This window comes from Prunus mume, linkage group LG7, assembly GCF_029339155.1.
Source record: "Prunus mume cultivar Tortuosa linkage group LG7, ASM2933915v1, whole genome shotgun sequence".
In the NCBI taxonomy this organism is placed as follows: Eukaryota; Viridiplantae; Streptophyta; class Magnoliopsida; order Rosales; family Rosaceae; genus Prunus; species Prunus mume.
The window spans coordinates 15,709,709-15,731,728 of record NC_142704.1 but is presented as its reverse complement, the minus strand read 5'-3'; the positions used below and the strand labels follow the sequence as shown (position 1 = coordinate 15,731,728).

Here is a 22,020-nt window from a genome sequence, read left to right as displayed (position 1 = left end):
AGCTCATCAGCCATAAGATTATAATGGGGCAGAGACAATGACCTTTTTTTTTTCAGTCATGTCCAAGTTTACAAGCACAATGCTTGAAACCCATTCGCGGAGCCTTTGGTCTGCCCCATCAAAGGGGGCAATTCTTCTTCTGCGTCCATGGATTCTTTCAACTATAGTCTTCCTTGTCCCTGTTTTCACCACTGCTGACAGTAAAGTTTTTGTGTAGTCTGCTTTGCTTGTACTGTCTCAATCTTTGAATTCACTTATCAATCAAATTGAATATGTGTTTTTGACAAGAACCCAATTGTCCAAATCCACCAACAGATCATCAGATTTCATGTTTCTTGTGATGGGTTTAGTAACCTTGATGAGATCATAAAGGGGTTTAATCATTAAGATTCTGACCTTGTTCGGTAAATTAATGATGGTATGGTTAGCCACTTGGAAGTTGGAAGCCTGACCTAATAAATCCATCTTGTTTTCGTTCATTTGTAACCACAAATGTTATGAGGTTTTAGCTAGCTACCTTCATCTATTGGCTGGATTTATTATTATTATTCTAAACACTATAATTGAATTGCTATCTGTTGAAAAAAGAAAACTTTGTAACCGTGCTCTTCCACGTGTATCAACCTCAACTTGGGTAATTTGTTCATGGATTTGGTGCGCTATATTTGCGCATGCTCTTAGACTTCATCATTTGGAAACCTATCTTTATGATTATTTTTTGTTTGTAAATTCTATTTATTGAGAAATACTTAGGAAATCTATATATTGATAGAGCTACTGTTTAATGCCGAATTTAAAACTAGAGGAGAAAAGTTTCCCCGGCCGCTAAACAGTAGCTCTATCAATAAATTTCCCCTATAATCATCCATCTTCATTCTTCCAAAAAGAAAACAAAAACGCACCAATATATGTAGAATTTTGGAAAGTTTTTATAAACTACATAATATATTGGCATACCATGCTCTTAGGCTTTATCATTATCTCATTATGTAGTATTTTTTTATATTTATTTTAGGACAAACATCTAGTTTTTTAAAATCCATGATGATAAGAAAAATCTAGTTTTTCTTAGAGTACTACTTGGTGCCTCTTTCCTTTTATTAGTTGTAAATTACAAACACGTAGTAATTAAAAGAAGGAAAAAAGGAAAAAAGATGTTTATGTTTTTATAACTTTAATATTTTTGAATTAGAATAAAATCTCTCGTAGTGTCGAGGTTCTCTTAAAATAAATAAAATTCGTGTATACATGTTTTACTTTAAACCATAAATGGATTGAAAGCAAGTCATACACTTTTTTCTGTAAATGAGTGACCAACTCATGAGATATGGGAAACGCACGTACACCTATATATCCAAAGGAGAGCAATCTTTAGGTCTTCAACCGCCGCCACCAGCACCGCTTATAATATTTTTGCTTAATTTAAATACTTTTTATTTAAATAATTTGTGATATGACTGATTGCAGATCACGACAGAATGAAATACTTTTATTTACTTAATTTGCGGGTAACAAGAAAATTAAATATAGCTCCTAGTGGAAGACAAAGACCTATCTAAAGTCTAACCAGAGGGAGGGAGGGTGGCGTAAGGGCACTATAATTAGCCTTTCATGAGCAATCATTTTAGTTAGGTCATCCCACAAAGCAGGGCAGAACATGTTTGTGTTCCTCAATATTTCTGCCTTCTGCTTTTGTTGCCACAGTTGACATAAATGCCAAAAAGACCAGCAAGGTAAAATGCCTATATTTGATCCATTTCCAGATACAAACGCCTCAAATTATTAAGCATAAGATACTGAATTCTGTCATGATGTTAGCTCGACGACCTAATTCGTATGTGTAAAGATGCTCGTCCAATATTTTTAATTTTTGTATTGTTAAAATCACATTTCGGGACATGTTCACATAATTAATGGACCCTCCAAAGTAATCTTATTTTTTATTGATGCCAAATCATACATGTACTATAGTTGGTCCAAATTATTTTCCGATTAAGATAGATCAAACGAAATTTAATATTCTCAGTTGGATGGCTGCAGGGGACGAGACAGTTGAATCCAAAATGGACCAACAATTGACTGTCAATGCAACACGTAGCAGTTTGTTGTTGTAGCTGCCAATTCTCCTAAGTAAGTCCATCTTTTTTCCTGGGAGGGAAGCCATTGAAGCTTGGTTTTAGAATGAGTTTGATTTGTTTTGAATGGACATCATTGGCGGGTGCGTCTGTGTCAGTCATTTGGTAAGAAGAGAAAAAATGATGGCAACCTAATTAGTGAATGCGAAGAAGACGGACTGAAATGCAATCCAAGAAATTAATATTATAACACGTGGAGTTTATCATCAAAATAATACACCTCATGCACTGATGAGCTGGGGGAGGCACACAATAAAATTTGAAAATTAGTGCCCCAAATGTTTGTATTTGTTAGAGAGAGAGACATTAATTACATCGTATTGCAAATGCCTACGAAATTCAATTTGGATGAAACTCTTTTTCGTTGTGGCTTTTGTTTTTTGTTTTGTTTTTGGTCAAAGTTTGGAAGGGGCAAGGAGAGGTGCTACTGATGTTTGAACCTCTGACTACCGATTTGCAGATAAATACTCTTATCACTGAGCTATGAACCCGTATATTGACTCTTTTTTGTAATGCTTAGATATGTCTTTGTTTTATACATAAAAAAAGAAAGATCCAAGCAAGCAACAAACTCACCCATGAGAAACATTAATGAACCGCATTTGATTAGTTAAACTAAGACTATAGTTGAAAGGTATTTGGTCACTTTTCAGCCCCATGCATATAGCACCTCATTATAAGACATTCCGATTACATGGATAATGTTGATAACGTTGACATGTAATGAATATTATTAGGAAGGACTAAATTCGGAGAAATTTTTATATATTCCGGATACACTAGCTGAATAGTGAACAAAATATTCATCAAAGATAATTTCCACTAAATAATGAACTTCCTAAAATTTTGACTTCATGCTTTCCTATTTATTCATGTTCTTAGTGAGATTGCACCTCTTCTTTCATATTTTGGAAATTCTCTAATAACTATCCCCATTTTATTGTAATTGAGATACAAGCTGTCATGGAGATTAGGAAACCACAAAACTCTACTAAAAACAAAGATGAAAAAAGGTATAGGCCAACCCTAAGAATGGAAAAGTAACGACCTTGCCTTAACATGTGGGACAATATATGTCAAAATTGATGACTATATTACCACCATATGATCCTATTGCCAAATCAATAACCCTTTGCTTAGTGGGCATGCCTCGAATTATATATTTAAGTTTTTTATTTTTATTTTTAAAATGAACTCAGACTTCATGAAAGAAAAAACAAATAAAAACCCACTCAGAAGCTATCAAATATATACCTAACTAATACCATACAAAAGAGAACTTCTAGCCCCTTCATTTTTCTCCTTCCTCTAGCCGCCAGTAGCTTTCACCTTTGCAGGATTATGCATGTTATCTTTGATGATTAGGAAGTCACAAAGCGGATTCCGATAAAAGCATATGTATTTTTGGCTAATCAAAAAGCTGGAAAACAAAGTGATCATCAATGAAAGTTTTTAAATCTTTTGAGATGTTAATGGATTTTACAGTCCTTGAGTTACTCATGAGTCGAAAAGAAATTAAGTACTTTGTTAGTCTTTGTTCTTAATTCTAAATCTACTAAAAGATCTTTGTCTTCTGTTTTTGTCTTGAAGACATTACAAAACAGGAGCTATGGGCCATTTTATTATCTTCAATGTTTTCCGGGAGAATTGTTTTGGGTTAGGAAGTTAGGGAAATCGAAAATAGAAAGAAAAAAACAAAGGGAAATTGTGTGGATCAAAATGAAATATTCCATATCGAACAATTATAAAACTTTACATTTAAACATACTGAAAATGGTTAATTAAGTTGAAGACAATATTGATGTAACATGTAAAGTCAAACGAGGTATGTCTTCGATAGTGAGTATCAGGAGTCAATAGTTTTTGGATAATATTAATATCTTGTTTATAATAAATCATACACTCTTCTTCTTCAACAATTGAGTATCAGAGATTATGCTTATTGGTCTCAGATTTACTTGTGTATTAATTTTTATTTAATTATAAAAACAAAAAGAAACAAGTAAAATTGGGCTAGTGATTCTTTAAAAAGCCCTCCTGCATTCTTCTTGAGAACCTTTCACCTTTGCAGGATTACGTGCCTGGTACAAATTGGATTCGGCTTAGTTGGAAGCTCAAAACCAGCCCAATCGAACAAGATGCTCAAGTTCTGTAAAATAAGAGGATTCCACCCTAAGATTTGCTCAATTCACCCATTACTAAGCTAATATTATGGTTTGCCTCCACAGAAGCTGTTGTGGAAGCCAATCAAAGGAGTGAAACTCTCCATTCCCAGCCATGGCTCGATTTTTCCTTTTGTTTTGTTTAAAATATATATATGTATGTAAATTGGGCTAGTACATAGAGAGCAACACAACAAGAGGAATGGATTTTGTTCTTTATTTTCCTGGACTAAGAGGAACCAAAACTTTAAGATGCTGCTATTTTCACCAATATGTCCTATTTTCTCATAACTTTATGTTCTAAATTTTAAAGATAAATGTACTTTTTTTGTAAAATGACTTATGAAGACAACTCTCTCAATCTCTCACACACACCCACACCCATATTTTCTTTTTCTTTTTATTTTTGTTCGAAATCCACACTCATCTTCATTCCCAACCCACCAAACAAAACGAAATCAACATCTTTCTCTCCCTGCATTCTTCAAAAATTAGGAACTAGAAGAAAACCTAAACTTGCAAACTCATAACCCCAATTTTATTTTCAATCACACATAATCCAATTGTTTTTCTTTCTTCTCTAACTCTAAAGCTCAAGTAGTCCCATAATTACATCGACTTTGAGCTTTTGGGCAACTCTAAAAATGATAGAAATTTATGGCCATTTCCTTTTCTTCCTTTGTCTCTTTCTTTCCTTATTTCAAACTCAAATAACACCTCTATTGCAGTCTCTGAAATTAAAAATAAAATAAAACATATGTGATTTTATTTTCTGGAACAGATAGAGTAATCAGTGTGAGTTTTTTTTTTTGTGGGTGATAGGAAGGGGAGTGTTTTTTTCGTTGGCAGTAGAAGGAGAGTTTTTCTTTGGTTGAAGAAGGAGCATTAAATGTTTGTAAGGTCATGGTGTTGACTGTTGGGTTTTCGCCAGAGGAGAAGGTTGGGGTGGGGATAGGCTAATTCAAGAATTTTTTTTATTGTAATAGCAAATATGGAAATACAATTAAAGGGTATTTTAGGAATAATGGTGGGTGGAAAGATAGGTTTGTGTTTATTCAAATTTATAGGGTGGGTGAGAAGATAAGATGGGTGGGGAAATAGAATGAGGGGGTGGAAATAACAGCACTTAACTTTAAATAAACCAATGAGACGAATATGGAAGTGCAAAGCATCTCCAAGTGAAGCGGCAAATGAGTAGGCAAACCTCATTTGCCTTTGACACATCAGTATTTTCATGCTCCAAGGGAAAATGCAAATAGGTAGGCAAAATATACATGTTCTCCCAAACAAGGCAATATTGCCTACTTCAAAATGAAGAAATATATTGGGCCCCATTTACTTTTTATAATAAAATACCATCGCCACTCTCTCACGTACTTTCTATAAAAATATAATAGTAAATATAAAAAATAAATGGAAGAAAGAGTCTACTTTCTGAAAAAATAATAGCAGACAAAAATATTACAAACTCGCCGGAGAACAAAGAGAACAATAATCATGTCTAGATATAGTCCAATACTAAGAAAATACTTTTTTAAGAAAACAGATTCATGAAAGAAATTCCAACGAGGCATATACATCTTATTATGAATATTGCTGTCAACTTAAGAGAATATTCTTTAGATTTCTATCGTCTCCACATTCCTTTTATAACCATGATTTATTGTTCTATAAAGGGCCATATATCTCTCATAGAATTTCCAAATTATGGCTTATATTACTTACCTGATTTTATGAGGATTTTTTTGGACAATTTAGGATTGCTTGGTGTACAATTTGTTCTAATTACAAGTTTTAAGCCGAGCGTTTTTAGACAATTTAGGATTGCTTGGCTTGGCAGCAGAGTAATCTTGTTCCACAAGTAAAAGATCTTGTAGAGAAGGCGGAGGGTTTTCTTTTTAAGGGTGTATAAAAGGCCCCCTTCTCGTTCCACCTCCATTCACAACAACCATTACAACAACATCAAAACTCTAAGCACAGACCCTCTGTGGTTACGACGACAATGGACCTCAAAGAATCAGTACGCAACCAAACTGACGTGGGCCTCAGAATGACGAGGCACCTGTTTCTAGCTGAAGCCAAGGGGCAGAACATGGTGTTCTCGCCGCTCTCCATCCATGTTGTGTTGAGCATGATAGCAGCTAGCACAAAGGGTCCAACCCAAGACGAGTTACTCTCTTCCCTAAAGTCCATGTCCACTGGAGAACTCAACTCCCTCGCCTCCAATCTCCTCCCTTTCGTGTTTGCTGACGGCTCCCCCAGCGGCGGTCCCTGCCTGTCCTTCGGGAACGGCGTTTGGGTCGACAAGTCTCTCGCTCTCAAGCCCTCTTTCAAAGAGGTGGTGGATACTTTTTACAAAGCGGCTCAAAAGCATGTCGATTTCCAGAACAAGGCTGAAGAAGCAAGAGCTGAAGTCAACTCATGGGCTGAAAAGGAGACTAAGGGCGTTATTAGAGAAGTACTTCCTCCTCAGGCAGTTGACAGCTCAACAAGGGTCATCTTTGCAAATGCATTATACTTCAAAGGAACTTGGGATGATGACCCGTTTCTGTACTCAAAAACAAAGGACTATGTCTTCCACCTTCTCAATGGGAGATCAATAATAGAGGCACCCTTCATGACTATCTACAAGAGGCAGTTTATAAGTGCCTTTGACGGCTTCAAAGTCTTAAAACTTCCATACAAACAAGCATACGGTGAGAATAGGCGTTTTTGCATGTGCTTGTTTCTTCCAGATGAAAAAGATGGTCTGCCAGCTCTGGTTGAGAGAGTTTGTTCTGAGCCAGGCTTCGTAGATCGCCATATTCCATATTTCATAAATGAAGTGGGTATCGTCAAAATCCCAAAGTTTAAGATTACTTCTTGGTTTGAAGTTTGGGGCATTCTCGAGCAGTTAGGTTTGAAGCTTCCTTTCCACTTGACAGAGATGGTGGAAGCGCCTCCGGGTCAGGACCTTTTTGTTTCCAAAATGCTCCATAAAGCCGTCATCGAAGTTAATGAAGAAGGAACGGAAGCTGCCGCTGTTACAGTGACCAGTGCGAGCTTTTCGTTCGCACCATGTAAGCCTAGGAAGACGGTAGACTTTGTGGCAGATCACCCATTCCTGTTTTTGATCAGAGAGGAAATGACTGGAGCGGTGTTGTTCATTGGGCAGCTGCTCAATCCTCTTCAAGGCTGATTATACTAGACAAGTATTAATAAATATGTCCTCTTTTTGTTTATTTCTCTTTGTATTAAAAATCTGATCCATTCAGTTAGGATTTTTTTTTAAAAATATTTAATTATCTGTGTCAGCCAATGTTTACATCCCTCTTCAATTTGAGGTGGTTTCAAGGGGGTCTTAAGTTTTGGCTTTGTGTGAAGAACTTCATAAAGGAGGATGCTTTTCTTAGTTTTTACATACAGCCTACAGGCGGTCTTAAACTATACATATATATATATATATAGGGACGAAATTATATGGACATCCATTTATGTGGCTGATCATCCAAGATTTTGTGGCTGATCATCCAAGATTTTGTGGCTGATCATCCATTTATGTTCTTGATCAGAGACGAAATTACTAGAACAGTGTTTTTGGTTGGGTATGTGCTCAATCCTCATGTAGGCTAATTATTGTATGATATTACATGACCCTTTTATACTGGAGAAGGATTGAAGAAAGTGTGCAGATGAAACCAAACAAGGATATATGCACGTCTTTGGTGTTAAAAAATAAAAAAAGCATGTTGATGTGGTATTTATAGTTAGCTATTGCACTTTGTTTGGCGACTGTTGTCCATTTTGTGACAGAGTACATAATCTAATGGTTTTTTCACCACCAGAGAAACGATTAGATTGCGTAATTAGGCAAGCTTGTTTTGACATAGAATCTCTTTGTAAATAGCATTTTAGTCTATAGTAATCTCAACCGTTGTAATAATCTATCCGCTTAAAACATGGCATGTCATCGAACTTTGAGTTTTTATCGTTTCTTACTTCTGTTAACATTGAAGCCGTCAGTTTTTTATAGATTGCTTGTTTTTTGCCTTTGCCCTGGATTTTTTCTGGGAATGAAAGAGAATGAGAGAAGCTCTCTCGTCAATTTTCTTATTTACTTCTATAAATCCAAACCTCTCTCCCTCACTCTCACATATTTGAAGAGGGTCTTCTGTCAATTGCTTGTTTACTTTCAATTCAAATATTCTCAAGAAATCCAAATCTGGAGAAGCCTATATACATGCATATTTGCTCTGATCACCCCTCTGAACCTTGAACATAATTCTCAAACTAGAAAAAATTATGACTTCCAATTTTGGGGTTTCTTCAAAATGAAGCTCAGATGATCAAGTAGCAAATTGCTTGATATGAAAGTTCAAATTTTCAGATCTTTGTTGGGTCTCTCTCAAAATGAAGCTCTTGCTTCAAACGTGTGAGAGAGAGATTTGGATTTACGTAAGGGGATCACCAAGGCCGAAAGAAGGACCCAGGAAGGATGAGTCGAGAAAAGAGGAACGAGCAGTGGATCCTCATCATCATGGTTATAACGTCATTTAACATTTAGAAAACAAAAAATAAAGAACTAAACTCAAAGCTTGACGGCGTGTCGTGTTTTAAATGGATATATTGTTACAACAGTTGAGATGTAGTGAAATAACAGTAATTCAATGGAATAATTCATAAATAAATTAAATTACATGGACACATTTTATCATATATGGCATCCAATTTTTAGGTTTTACTTAAAAGTTTTATTATATATTGCTGGGTTATTGTCTAGAGTTTTATAATTGCACGGACTTATATCAATGTGACCCCCTCTTTTTTTTTATAATTGCACGGACTTATTATAATTGCAAAATCTGAATTTTATGCACCAATAAGCAGGGTATATATAGTGATCCAAAAGGCTCCACATTTAATGTTTACCAATGGAGGAAAGATTAGAAATTTAATAATAATATAATAATTAAGGTGCAAGCCCATAAGATCAACTTCAAACCAGTGTGTCTCAGCTGTTTTTTCTTTCCCTTTGATCGGGGTTTGGTAAAGATCTACAAAATGTTTTGGCGTGCGCCAAATGAGTGCAATATTGGAATTGGGGAACTTCAAGCCCTCAATTATTTAGAATCAAATAACTTTAGATTCTGATTCAATCAAGGAACTTCAAGCCCTGATCTCTTGTATAATACAAACTCATCATAAGATATAATAATTAATTAAACTGATGCTTTAAAAAAAAAAAAAAAAAAAAAACTAAACCATGATAAGGTTAGTATGAAAATATGAAATAGCAATAGAAGTCATGACTACTACATATAAAAATTGTAAAACTCGTAAACCATAAATTAATAAATAAATAAAACAGAAATAATAGGAAGTTTGTAAGCCATCAAGGTATTAGTTGATGAATAATTATGATATAAACAATAATATAGAATATCACTTATCAAACGCATCTATAGCAACAAATAAACACGCCGTGTTGAATGTAACACCCCGACTCCAATTATTTTCCTAATTTAATTTAATTAAGGGAAAATATTAATTTACTCTTGGGTTAAGAGTAATTTTGGTCAATTTCTTATTCGGGAAGATTTTGGGACCATGAGTGGTGTGGTTGCGTAGGTAGTACTGAGACGAAACCGTAGACAGGCGGTAGGCTTGAATCGGAGATTTAACGAAGCTTTAGCGATCAGAACTTGTTCGGTGGCAGAACCGTAATTATTTCGAAGTAAGTTTGGGGTAAAATCAAATTTTTCACATTTACCCCTCACTTTCTCTCTCTCCCGCGTCTTCTTCTTCTCCTTGCGATTTTTCCCCTCCCGAGTTATTCACCGATCGGAAACCTCCTCACACCGCCACCTCCGACCACCCCGTCCGACGAGACCGGTCCCGATCGAACCGCCATCTCTTCCTCTCTCTTCCCGCCAGACACCGAAACCTTCGGGACTCGCGGAAATTGCAACGTGGCGGAATTGATTGGAACTTCCAGCCGCTCGATCTCTCTCCTCCACCACCATTTTCGATGGGTAAGGTGAGGTTTCTCATCCTTTTTCTGTGTTCTAGCTCGCTGTGGGATAGGTTTTGATAGATGTGCAGGTTAAATTCACGAATTGGAAACTTAGGTTTTGGCCGGTTTTCAATTTGAAATTCGGCCACTTGCCGTCCGAATTGGACGTTGCCGTAGTTGGAAAAGTTGCTCCATTCTTCGAGTAGTATCTAGGATTGGAAGGGTGAACGTTGGTTAGGAGATTTTCCGTCGCCGGAAATCTCTCTACACACCCGCGCGCTGCCGGCGCGTGTGGCGGCGCGTGGGCAAGGTGGGTGAAGTTGTTTTTCGTCCTGATGAGATCCTTAGGATGTCACGAGTGCGTAGGATTTCGCGGATCTCAATTTGGATATCGTTTGACTATCGAACGGATTTCGCATATTGTGCGTTATCCGGGTTCGATAAGTTCTGACCGTTGGATCGTTTCCAAATTGAAGTATGTTGATCTAGGTACTCTTAGAAACCTATAGGAATTCGCGGATCGTGAATCGGAGCCCCGGATGTTCCGATTCAATAATTTGAAGTTTAGAGAAATCGCGATCGCCGTGCGATCGAAGCGATTTCAAACTGTAACCGGACCTTAGGATATTCCTTAGGACGTGAGCGCACCGGGAACTTGGGGATTTAAGTATTTCCTTTCGTGAATTTCCGTTTTGGAAGTACGTGATGTTAATCAAGGAATTGTATCTTGGAATAGGTACTTCGGTTGATCACTCGCAGCAGGCGGGACCCTCACGGGGCCGGGCAGCTTGGGATTACTTGTGAGTGGACTTTGTTTTTAAGCATATGCATGGTTTTATTGATGAAAGTTTTGTGCATATCTTTTAAATGGTGATTTGATTTAATAAGCATTTGATTGATGGATTTGAATATGCTTATACATCTTGGCTATATATTTTGAGTATAGACATATATATTTGAGTATGATGAATTTGTTGATATGGATTTTGGGATGGCTATCTATATTGTCTATGTATAGAGTATGAGAGGTTGTTGTGGTGAGATTGTGGAAAGATATGAGTTTGATGGATGGTTGTGAGATGTATGAGTATGGTAGGTGAGTACCATTCCCTAGTTACTAGGCTTCCCACACACGTCGTTGGCAGTGCCGGTGGGGTGGGAAGGCCATGAGATTGCGGGTCTCACACATGTCGTTGGCGTGCCGGTGTGTGAGACACTTTCCATACGTGTCGTTGGCAGTGCCGGCGTATGAGAATAGTATGTATATTGCTTGAGTATCATCACACACGTCGTTGGCAGTGCCGGTGGGGTGATGATACGTCTGCGCGCGTAGGACTTGATATGAGATTTGTGAGCTACACGTGTCGCTGGCAGTGCCGGCGTGTGAGCTATGGAGTTCCGTCTCCGGTTGGACTACTCATCCCTGGACGCGGGTTAGTGTTCGAAATCCTGCGTACCACTAACAATCCCCCGGTTGGATTGTCTCCCCGGTACATTAGTATGGAGAGGAGTATATATTATATTAGAGTCCTAGCTATATATACATATATATATGGGTATTTACGGGTTGATGAGAGTTGCATGTATTTTGGGAATGAGTGGTGGATTTGAGTTGTGGAGTTGTTTTGGACTCTGGGATATTGTGTTTTGAGTTTTGGTTTTCTGAATTGTGAAACTGCATGCTAGAGCATTATTTTTACATGGTGGGGTTACTATGTTGATTTAAAGTGAAACTTTATTTATGTCCACTCACATATTTCTGTTTTGCGCCCCCCAGACATGAGTTGCTTCAAGGCGTTCGAGCAAGTCACGAGCTCCAAGCTTGTCGTCAGTTGTTAGGGTCTGTATAAATTCTTTCTACTCCCTTGTTTGTTGTAAACAAATTCTGTAGACGCTCTGTTATCGCCCATGTTAGGCTACTACTTGAGGCCGGAGGCCATTTTATGTTGGATTGTTGTATGTTAAAAGCATGCTGGCAGTTGGGTTATATATTGATGTAAATTGTGCAGGTTGTTTAATGTTGGTTTGGGCATTTTACAGGAGAGACTCTGCCAAAATTTTGGTAGAATGTCTTGGGTTTTAGTAAGTGGGCCCGGCATCAGTGTGATGTCGGCACCAAGACGGATCCGCCTCGGTTGAAATTCGGGCGGGTCCTGTCGATTAACATAAAAGACATGATGATATATCAAATGCTTGAGTCATTCATGCAGTATTTCCCCAAAATTATTTTAAGAACGATTTTTTGCTGTTTTTAAATTTAATGTTTAGGAGTAAATATAATTAATTGTTTCCTAAAAATTAAATTTCAAAACAGCAAAAATCCTTCTTAAAATAATTTTGGTAGGCAACGCAAAATTTGAATGGAATGGGAGAGTATATAGGTCAAGCGTGTTAATCCCAAAACGGTGGTAGCCTATCCAATGGGGCTTTTGTTAGGTGTATTTGTTTTGCCTTACATTATCTTTCCTGAGGAGCATACTGCTCTTTTGGAATCGAATCTCCATATTAATAATTGTTCTTTTTCTAGCTCTAGCGCGTTATTAAACCTCAAAATTTGAAATAAAGAGACCAATTGGAAACGGATTTGGGGAAAACCTTTAAAAATCATCTAATCTCCAAAGCCATACGGAGTAAACTTGTAATTTTACAAAATAAATCGTACAAATAATTAACAAATCCAGAGAGAGAGAGAGAGAGAGAGAGAGAGAGAGAGAGAGAGAGAGAAATCCTAACGTAACACGGATTTCTAACAAAGCCTATAAATAATAGGCTACTCTCTCCTGGTCCCTCCCACGCCTCTTTCTCTGTAGTCTTCTTTTGGTCTGAATCTTTCTCCATAGTCAGTTGTTTTATTTTATAGAGAGATCAAGAAATTATTGTTTGGCAATGACTTTTGATTTAAGAAACTTTGTCATATTATTGTTCCTAGCAGCAGTAATTGTCGGGCTTGGGAACTTGGAGGCAATGTCTGAGGAAAATCCTCAAAATCCAGCAAACGCTAATCTTGCTCAAGCATTCGAGGATTGGATAATCGAGTACAAGCCCGTTTACTCAAGTAATGAAGAAAAGGAGAGACGTTTCGCCTACTTCAAGAAGTCGTTTGAGTCTGTGGAGAATTTCAAGGAGTCATTCAACCTATTTGCTGATCGTAGCGACGATGAAAAGTCTAAGCCCTGTTTCTTGCCATATGTTGGAAAAGAAGAAATTAAGGAAGGAGATGTTTTGGCTGAATCTTAAACCCTCAAGCTATTATTAATAGCTTAGCTTTCAAAAATTAAATAAGAGTACAATTACTTCATTTGTAATTCAATTTCCAAATTTTTTTTCCTCTTAAGGGGTTTTTACAAGTAACCATATCATTCTGGATATACTAGCAGTATATTGTATATATACTGCTAGTATATACTGATTCTCTCGTCAACAATTGATTAAGGGGTTATTGATAGTATTTTCATTAATTGATTAAAGTTTGTGTTTTGATTAATTGATTAGGGCTTTGTGTTTTGATTAGTTTTTTTTTTTTAAAATTTCATTTGGATCCATCACTCCCCAAAGATTGATTTGAATGCAATGGAAGATTATAGCAATCCAAATAAAACAATGTCAGTTTTATGCAAAATCTGAATTTTATGCACCAATAAGCAGGGTATATATAGTGATCCAAAAGGCTCCACATTTAATATTTACCAATGGAGGAAAGATTATAAATTTAATAATAATATAATAATTAAGGTGCAAGCCCATAAGATCAACTTCAAACCAGTGTGTCTCAGCTGTTTTTTCTTTGCCCTTGATCGGGGTTTGGTAAAGATCTACAAAATGTTTTGGCGTGCGGCAAATGAGTGCAATTGGAATTGATGAATTTCAAGCCCTCAATTATTTAGAATCAAATAACTTTAGATTTTGATTTGATCAAGGAACTTCAGGCCCTGATCTCTTGTATAATACAAAGTCATCATAAGATATAATAATAAGTTAAAATGATGCTTAAAAAAAAAAAAAAACTAAACCATGATAAGGTTAGAATTGTATGAAAATATGAAATAGCAATAGAAGTCATGACTACTACATATAAAAACTATAAAACTCGTAAACCATAAATTAATAAATAAATAAAACAGAAACAATAGGAAGTTTGTAAGCCATCAAGGTATTAGTTAATGAATAATTATGATATAAACAATAATATAGAATATCACTTATCAAACGCATCTATAGCAACAAATAAACATGCGTCATTCATGCAGTATTTCCCCAAAATTATTTTAAGAACGATTTTTTGCTGTTTTTAAATTTAATTTTTAGGAATAAATATAATTAATTGTTTCCTAAACAGCAAAAATCCTTCTTAAAATAATTTTGGTAGGCAACGCAAAATTTGAATGGAATGGGAAAAGTATATAGGTCAAGCGGGGTTAAGCCCAAAACGGTGGTAGCCTATCCAATGGGGCTTTTGTTAGGTGTATTTGTTTTGCCTTACATTATCTTTCCAGAGGAGCATATTGCTCTTTTGGAATCGAATCTCCATATTAAATTAATACTTCGTTTATAGTTCAATTTCCAAATTTCTTTTTGGGTAAGTGATTAAGTCTCTAAATTAAATTATTTTTTTCTCTAGCGTATTAACTTAAATAATTCAGAAATTAAGGAAACAAATTGATTGACCTTATCAAACAAAAAAGCAAATGGATTTGGTGAAAACCTTGAAAAATTATCTAATCTCCAAAGCCATACGTTTCTGAACTATAAACAACTCCAATGAATCAAGTGGACTGTCTAGATTAAACCATAAACAACCAGAGAGAGAGAGAGAGAGAGAGAGAGAGCAATCCTAACCTAACACGTTTCTAACAAAGCCTATAACTCTCTCCTTTCTCTGTTGGTTTCAACCGAAAGCCTATAAAAATCGTCTTCCATTCCATAAATAGGTCAATAATATAAGCCTCTCCAATGAGAAAATATTTTTAATCTCAAATTTTTGTATTCAACTTAAACAGAAACTCAGTATGTGACCAACCAACAAATGAAAAAAAGTAAATAAAATAAAATAAAAAGGTCACCAATCAAAGTGTGGCCAAGCCTCTTTTTCTGTTTTTTCTTTTTCACAACTTTTTCTTACATATATTCACAACTTTTTCTTTCTCTTTTCTTCTTCTGTAAAATCCTTTTCAACTTAATTAATTTTGAAAATAATCCTATAAATAACTTTAATATTTTATTTCTAGAATTTATAAAAGTAGCATTTTTTTGGGACTTGAAGAAGCAAAAATAGAGTCAATATGTGAAACAAAATCTCATATTGGACTCACATTATTTATATTTTTATTAGAGTTTCTAAGTTCTCACATTAGACTCACACTATTTCTATTTTCTTCATATAAGATTTTCTAATAATTCTTTGTTGATTTTTTATTATAAGATTTTCTAATATTTATACATAAACAAGTCTTTTTACTATGAATTTAGGATGATAGCAGTATTGTTTAATTTTTTAAGGTATTTTTCGTCGAAATTTTTTATTATTATAACTTTTACATGTGTAAGGATAAAAATTCTGCTGGATCCGCCATTGTTGTTGGGACATCATCGTCTTGTCATAGGCTTAAATTGGTGTACACCATGTACTATAGATTTTCCTTCAATATTGTAAACAAAATATTTTATGCATATGTAACATTAAATTTATGGCCACAATTTACAAGAAAAAATAAACGGTGGTTGTAATATCCAGATTTTACCATGGCCGCAACATGGCATGCAAGCAAAGTCATTCCTTCCATGGAACAACTGCCCATTAAATAGCATTGTTGCTTCATTTTGACAATATGAAGATGAGAGGCAACGCATTTAATGTTTATCAATGGAGGAAAGATTAGAAATTTAATAATAATATAATAATTAAGGTGATAATTATTGCAGCATATTGGTATATCCTCAAAATTTCTATGTTGTCTCTAGAAATTCTGAACAAACAACTCCAATGAATCAAGTGACTGTCTAGATTAAACTATAAACAACCAGAGAGAGAGAGAGAGAGAGAGAGAGAGAGAGAGAGCAATCCTAACCTAACATGTTTCTGACATAGCCTATAACTCTCTCCTTTCTCTGTTGGTTTCAACTGAAGCCTATAAATATAAATAAAAAACACGTCATTGCAAACGCCTGTGTGTTTACATTGTTGTCTTAGGAAGCTACCTCATAGTAAACAACCAGAGAGAGAGAGAGAGCAATCCTAACCGCGTCTGTGTGTTTACATTGTTGTCTTAGGAAGCAGAGAGAGAGAGAGAGCAATCCTAACCTAACACGTTTCTAACAAAGCCTACTCTCTCTTTTCTTTGTTGGTTTCAACCGAAGCCTATAAAAATCATCTTCCATTCCATAAATAGGTCAATAATATAAGCCTCTCCAATGAGAAAATATTGTAAATCTCAAATTTTTGTATTCAACTTAAACAGAAATCTCAGTATGTGACCAACCAACAAATGAAAAAAAATAAATAAAATAAAAAGTTCACCAATCAAAGTGGCCAAGAATCTTTTTCTGTTTTTTTTTTAATCGTATGAAGAATAAACAACCACAGAGAGAGAGCAACCTAACCTATCACATGTAGCAAACAGATTGGCTTGACCATTCCCTTTAGTGTCCAGGTTATTTACCATTCCCCAATTATGTACATATTTGGAAAGTACTCTAACTCTAATATGGACAAAACACACGTCTCCTCCTAGACTTGCATAGTGAGATTGGAACATAAAGTTGAAGTTTTATGGTTCATAGCATGAGAACGAATATAAATACAAACACATGTCTCTTCGTAGAGTCGCAAGACCTGCTCTAATATTACTTTCAAGTTCTTGTCTGTGTTTGTGAGGTTAGGATATCTCTCTTTCTCTCTAGAGTCGCAAGACCTGCTCTAATATTACTTTCAAGTTCCTTTCTATGTTTGTGGGGTTAGGATATCTCTCATTCTCTCTCTCTCAAGTTCTTTTCTGTGTTTGTGAAGTTAGGGTCTCTCTCTCTCTCTCTCTCATTGGCAATGGGGTTTGGGTTTGATAAGAAAAACCTTGGCATATGGTCTCTGTTAATGTTGTTGCTAGCGAAGGCAATGTCTGAAGAAGCAACATCTCCATCCCCATCCCCTACTGCAACATCAATATCATCCGACGGATATCCTGCAGATGTTGCTCAAGCATTTGAGCAGTGGATGAAAGAGTACGAGCGGGTCTACTCGAGCGATGAAGAGAAAGAGAGGCGTTTCGCCAACTTCAAGAAGTCATTCAACTTTGTTGAGAACTTCATGAAGGGGCCAAAGCAATCGTTTACGGTCGGGTTGAACCTGTTTTCTGATATGGACGAGGATGAAAAGAGAGCTTTCTTCTGCACAGTACCCACCCTGCATAATCCGCCTCCTATTCCTTCTAACAAGAGGATTAAAAAGAGAGTTACCTCCCTTGATGACTTTAGCAGAATATGTGGCGGGGGCATTGACTGGTCAGAATCTTATGCCAGTATCAAAAGCATAAGGAGTCAAGGACTTGCTTGTGGTATTGTACTGCAACCATTACATATGAATTCATTTTTCATTTTTCTTATTGTGTGCTAATTATTTTATACATATATTGTGTGTCTAACTCTAATTGTAATATTATATTATATGTACAGGTTCTTGTTGGGCGTTTGCAACCACTGCAGCCGTGGAAGCTGTTCATGCTTTAACTTTCGAATTTCCACCTCCAATGCTATCCGTGCAACAGCTCATCGACTGCGATACTGCCAACTACGGGTGCGGAGGTGGAAGTGTATCGGATGCGTTCGCTTACATTATCTCAAATGGTGGTCTAAACACCGAACAAAATTACCCATACCAGGGTATCCAAAGAACCTGTGACACTGTCAAGGAAAAAGGAGATGGTCTAGAGATCGATGCCTATGCAGTGGTGAACCCGAGGAATGAGGCCCAGCTCGCCTATGCTCTCTGCGAACAGCCAGTAGTGGTCGGGATCGATGCCCACGGCACTAACTTTGCACATTACAGAGGCGGGATATATCGCTCGGAATGTGGCACAGACATTAACCATTCGGTTTTACTTGTTGGGATGCGGATCGACAATGCTACCAATGACCAGTACTGGATACTCAAGAACTCGTGGGGTGAACAGTGGGGTGAAGGAGGGTTCATGAAATTGTTGAAAAATGACGGCACTCCCGGTGGTCACTGTGGCATTGCAATGCTGGCTAGCTATCCTCAACTCTTGGAGGATATATGACGATTAAAGGAAGGGAAAAGTATGAAAGTTTGTTTGGTTTGGAGTAGTTTCGTGTCATTTTAATAAATTGAAATAAAATTGAATCCAGTCTAGGAAGTGTGTCTGATCTGATATATGTGAGTTAATTTGGTGTTATTTTAATTATATAGTCTTTGCCTCATGCGTTTGACTTGAATTGGTATCATCCTAAATAAAAATCGTCTTCCATTCGATAAATAGGTCAATAATTTAAGCCTCTCCAATGAGAAAATATTGTTAATCCCAAATTTTCGTATTCAACTTAACAGAAATCTCAGTATGTGACCAACCAACAAATGAAACCAATCAAAGTGGCCAAGCCTCTTTTTCCTAATTTAAATTAATTTAAGAATGATTTTTGCTGTCTTAGGCTTTCGGGGTGATCAGAGAAATCGTTCCCAAAACATCCCAAGGGTAATGAAGTTTCACGTGCATCAATTTTAGGCTTTCGGGGTGATCAGAGAAATTGTTTTCAGAGTTGCTTCCAAGAAAAGTCTTAAGCATTAAGAATGGAAAAGAGAAGTTTTAGATAAATATTTACATAATATGCACATAGGAGGAAGACATGCAACGATCAAGACCACTTACGCCACCCGTTCCTCTCTAAATGATCTTTCACTTTTTCATTGTCAATCTATACATAAATAACATGAGATGAGACAAGTTTAATCATATACTTTTAAATTTGTAATTGACAAAATTTTAGCATAATTTGGGAACATGTATACTCACCTTCAATTTTGATAGTTTATCCTTTGCTACATGCCTACTCCAATTATCGGAAGAAAATTGTACCAAAAGCAGTGTTATTTTCAAAAATCAAGAGACAAAAGGAAAATCCTTTCATTTCTATATAAGAAGCCTTGTTTAACAATAAAACAATTAATAAGAAATTGCTTGAGGATTAAAGGAACAGTTTCATGATTTGCTACCTTAATTTTGTGCTCTAATTTCTTCACATAGCAACGGGTACGATGTTTGTAAAACTGGTATAAAAATGAGTACAAAATAAATTAAAGTGTAAACTCATTCACTTGTGAGATGCTAAAGTGATAAAGTATCTGGCGTAGAAAGTCTTTATGTCTTTGATTAAGTTTTCTACTATACCAAAAGAAAAACGTTGTTACAAAATTAGAGTACCATCATCAAAGTTATGATTTTTATTTTTTAATTTTTTTCTAATTTGAAATAAAAACAATACCTAATCCGAGAAACTGTTTTGTAGGTCCAAATGATATGACGAACATTTGCATGTTTGAGCTTGCTAAAGTGCACCATTTTTACGCCACCTATATTTGTCACTTGTCATCATTAACTTATAGGTAGGTAAAGTAAATATTTCTCCAATAAAACAATACTTATTGCTCTGTTTTCTTTTTTTTTTCCATTCTTTCAAAATTAGAAGACTCCAACCCAAAGAGACAAGTGAAACATGCCTATTACACTCTGCATCCTGGTATGAGATTTTGTCAATATACTATTTTCATGTACAACCATAAGCAATAGGAAGGTTACATACTCTTAAATAGGGATTTAAATAAATTACAAAAACATAACTTTTAATGTTGTACTTGCTGAAAAGCAAAAAAGGTTTACCTTGTTATCATCATTTGTTGTATTAACGCGCCGAACCAAAATACTTTTTAAGTAGTTTGCTATAATAGCTTTCTAGCCATTTTAACTATAATTACTTTAGAGACTCTCGTGAGGATTTTTTTACCATGTTGCTTATATAACCTAAGAACCAAACAACAAACTCAAGAAAGAAATAACATAATAACAAATAGATACCACTTGAAAAATTCGCGATGAAAGAATAACAAAACCCACCATTTCATAAAATGAACGACCAAAGAAACAAATATGAGACTCGTTGCAACATCTCTCTGTTTTCTATTCAAAGTATTCTCTGCAAAAGAGTCAAGAAAAATTAAACGCCACCAAGTCATTTGAATTCGTAGAACAAAACCAAATACATTTTATCAAACACTTACCCTGTGATAAAGGAAAAAACTCTTGAGGGCATTGTTTAACAATTCAATTAACAGGAAGATGCTTAAACCCCATATATACCTGTAAGCCATCATTGTTAAGCATTCTAATGGGATGGCAACCGCGATTGGATCACCCTTGGCACCATCAAGACTTCATTGAACCTTTATAAACATTCATTCCCAAATCCACCTTCTCCAATCTTAAGCAGTCTACTGATATTGTTGGTTGCACGCCTAAGCTCTAGGAGAAATCGTTCCCAAAACATCCCAAGGGTAATGAAGTTTCATGTGCATCAATTTTAGGCTTTCGGGGTGATTAGAGAAATCATTTTCAGAGTTGCTTCCAAGAAAATTCCTAAGCATTAAGAATGGAAAAGAGAAGTTCCCAAAACTTCTTTGAAAACAAAATCAAAGACCACATATGGCTAGAATTCATCAAACAAAATCATAGCTTGAGATCTCAATTATTAACAAATGGTCCATCTTCTGTTTCAATCATAGCTAACTGAAATCAGACTCCTCCACACCAGATCACCGGCCAGAAATTAATAAGCATCAATCATCATGCGCACTCAGGCTATATATTCAGCAAGTTGACAAGCACCACAAGAAAATGTGATAAAAGCATGCAAATATAATTAGGTTGCTCTGCCACAGTAAAATTAATGTAATTGTGGCGTGTAAACCATTTCACTATGAAATAGTCTTGGTAGAAAGAAAGGCTCCTTTCGGGAAAAAAAAAACAAAATTGCGACAAGGGCCATCCATGCAAATGCTTTCAATTTTATTTTAAAATTAAATATGCAATATTTTAATAAAAGTCTATGAAATTTTCATTATTTTTTTGTCTTTTTAACACCTAAATTGACCTAAACTTGTGCGGTGATCGTGACTGTTTTGTATGGTATGCTGCTCCCTTTATGTCTTTTAATAAAAAAGGCAAAAAAGAAGAAAATCTTTAGGGTGTGACAAAGTTATTTGATTTTACAGTCATGCTTTAAATTATTTAATTTCCTAATTTTACAAAATTATATTGGAAAGTAGGACATTTTCATATTAATCTAAAAAAGAAAAACAGAGACTAATTTTTGCGGTTACGGAAAAATTTGGAGGTTTTTTGGGGGCAATTGCTTCCATAAAATTTTGTTTGGCCTAAATATTGAAGAAAACCACGTGGCAGAAACCCACGTCACGGAAGATCAAGGGACTGATTACGTGTCCGGCACGTATTACTCTGAATGCACGCTTTCCTCACCTTAACTCCATTTTCTCAATTCTCTTGTCAAGTCGTTTAGTTGAAACTAAAGTTGTAACTCAAGCCTTTAAGGCTTCTCTCTCTCCTCTCTCTCTCTTCAAGCTATGATGTCTATTTTTCTCTCTCTAAAAACATGGTGATTATGAGGTGGCTAAAACCCAGCATGCAACAAACAAAGTCTCTGCAACACTTGGTTT

At 35.8% G+C, this 22,020-nt stretch overlaps 1 protein-coding gene and 1 pseudogene across 1 annotated transcript; both read left to right on the top strand.

Moving 5' to 3' along the window:
• Window positions 1-6,297: 6,297 nt before the first annotated feature.
• LOC103337008 (serpin-ZX pseudogene) lies at window positions 6,298-7,475 on the top strand (annotated as a pseudogene).
• Window positions 7,476-17,325: 9,850 nt separating this feature from the next.
• LOC148915581 (fruit bromelain-like) lies at window positions 17,326-18,556 on the top strand. Its single transcript, XM_089041953.1, has 2 exons — window positions 17,326-17,833; window positions 17,952-18,556. Exons 1-2 carry the CDS (start codon window positions 17,326-17,328, stop codon window positions 18,554-18,556), a joined length of 1,113 nt encoding a protein of 370 aa, XP_088898079.1.
• The last annotated feature ends 3,464 nt before the right edge of the window (window positions 18,557-22,020 follow it).

Coding starts and splice junctions, on each gene's coding strand:
- LOC148915581 (XM_089041953.1), top strand. CDS start 17,326: ATGGGGTTTGGGTTTGATAAGAAAAACCTTGGCATATGGTCTCTGTTA. Junction 17,834..17,951: donor GAGTCAAGGACTTGCTTGTG/GTATTGTACTGC, acceptor TTATATGTACAG/GTTCTTGTTGGGCGTTTGCA.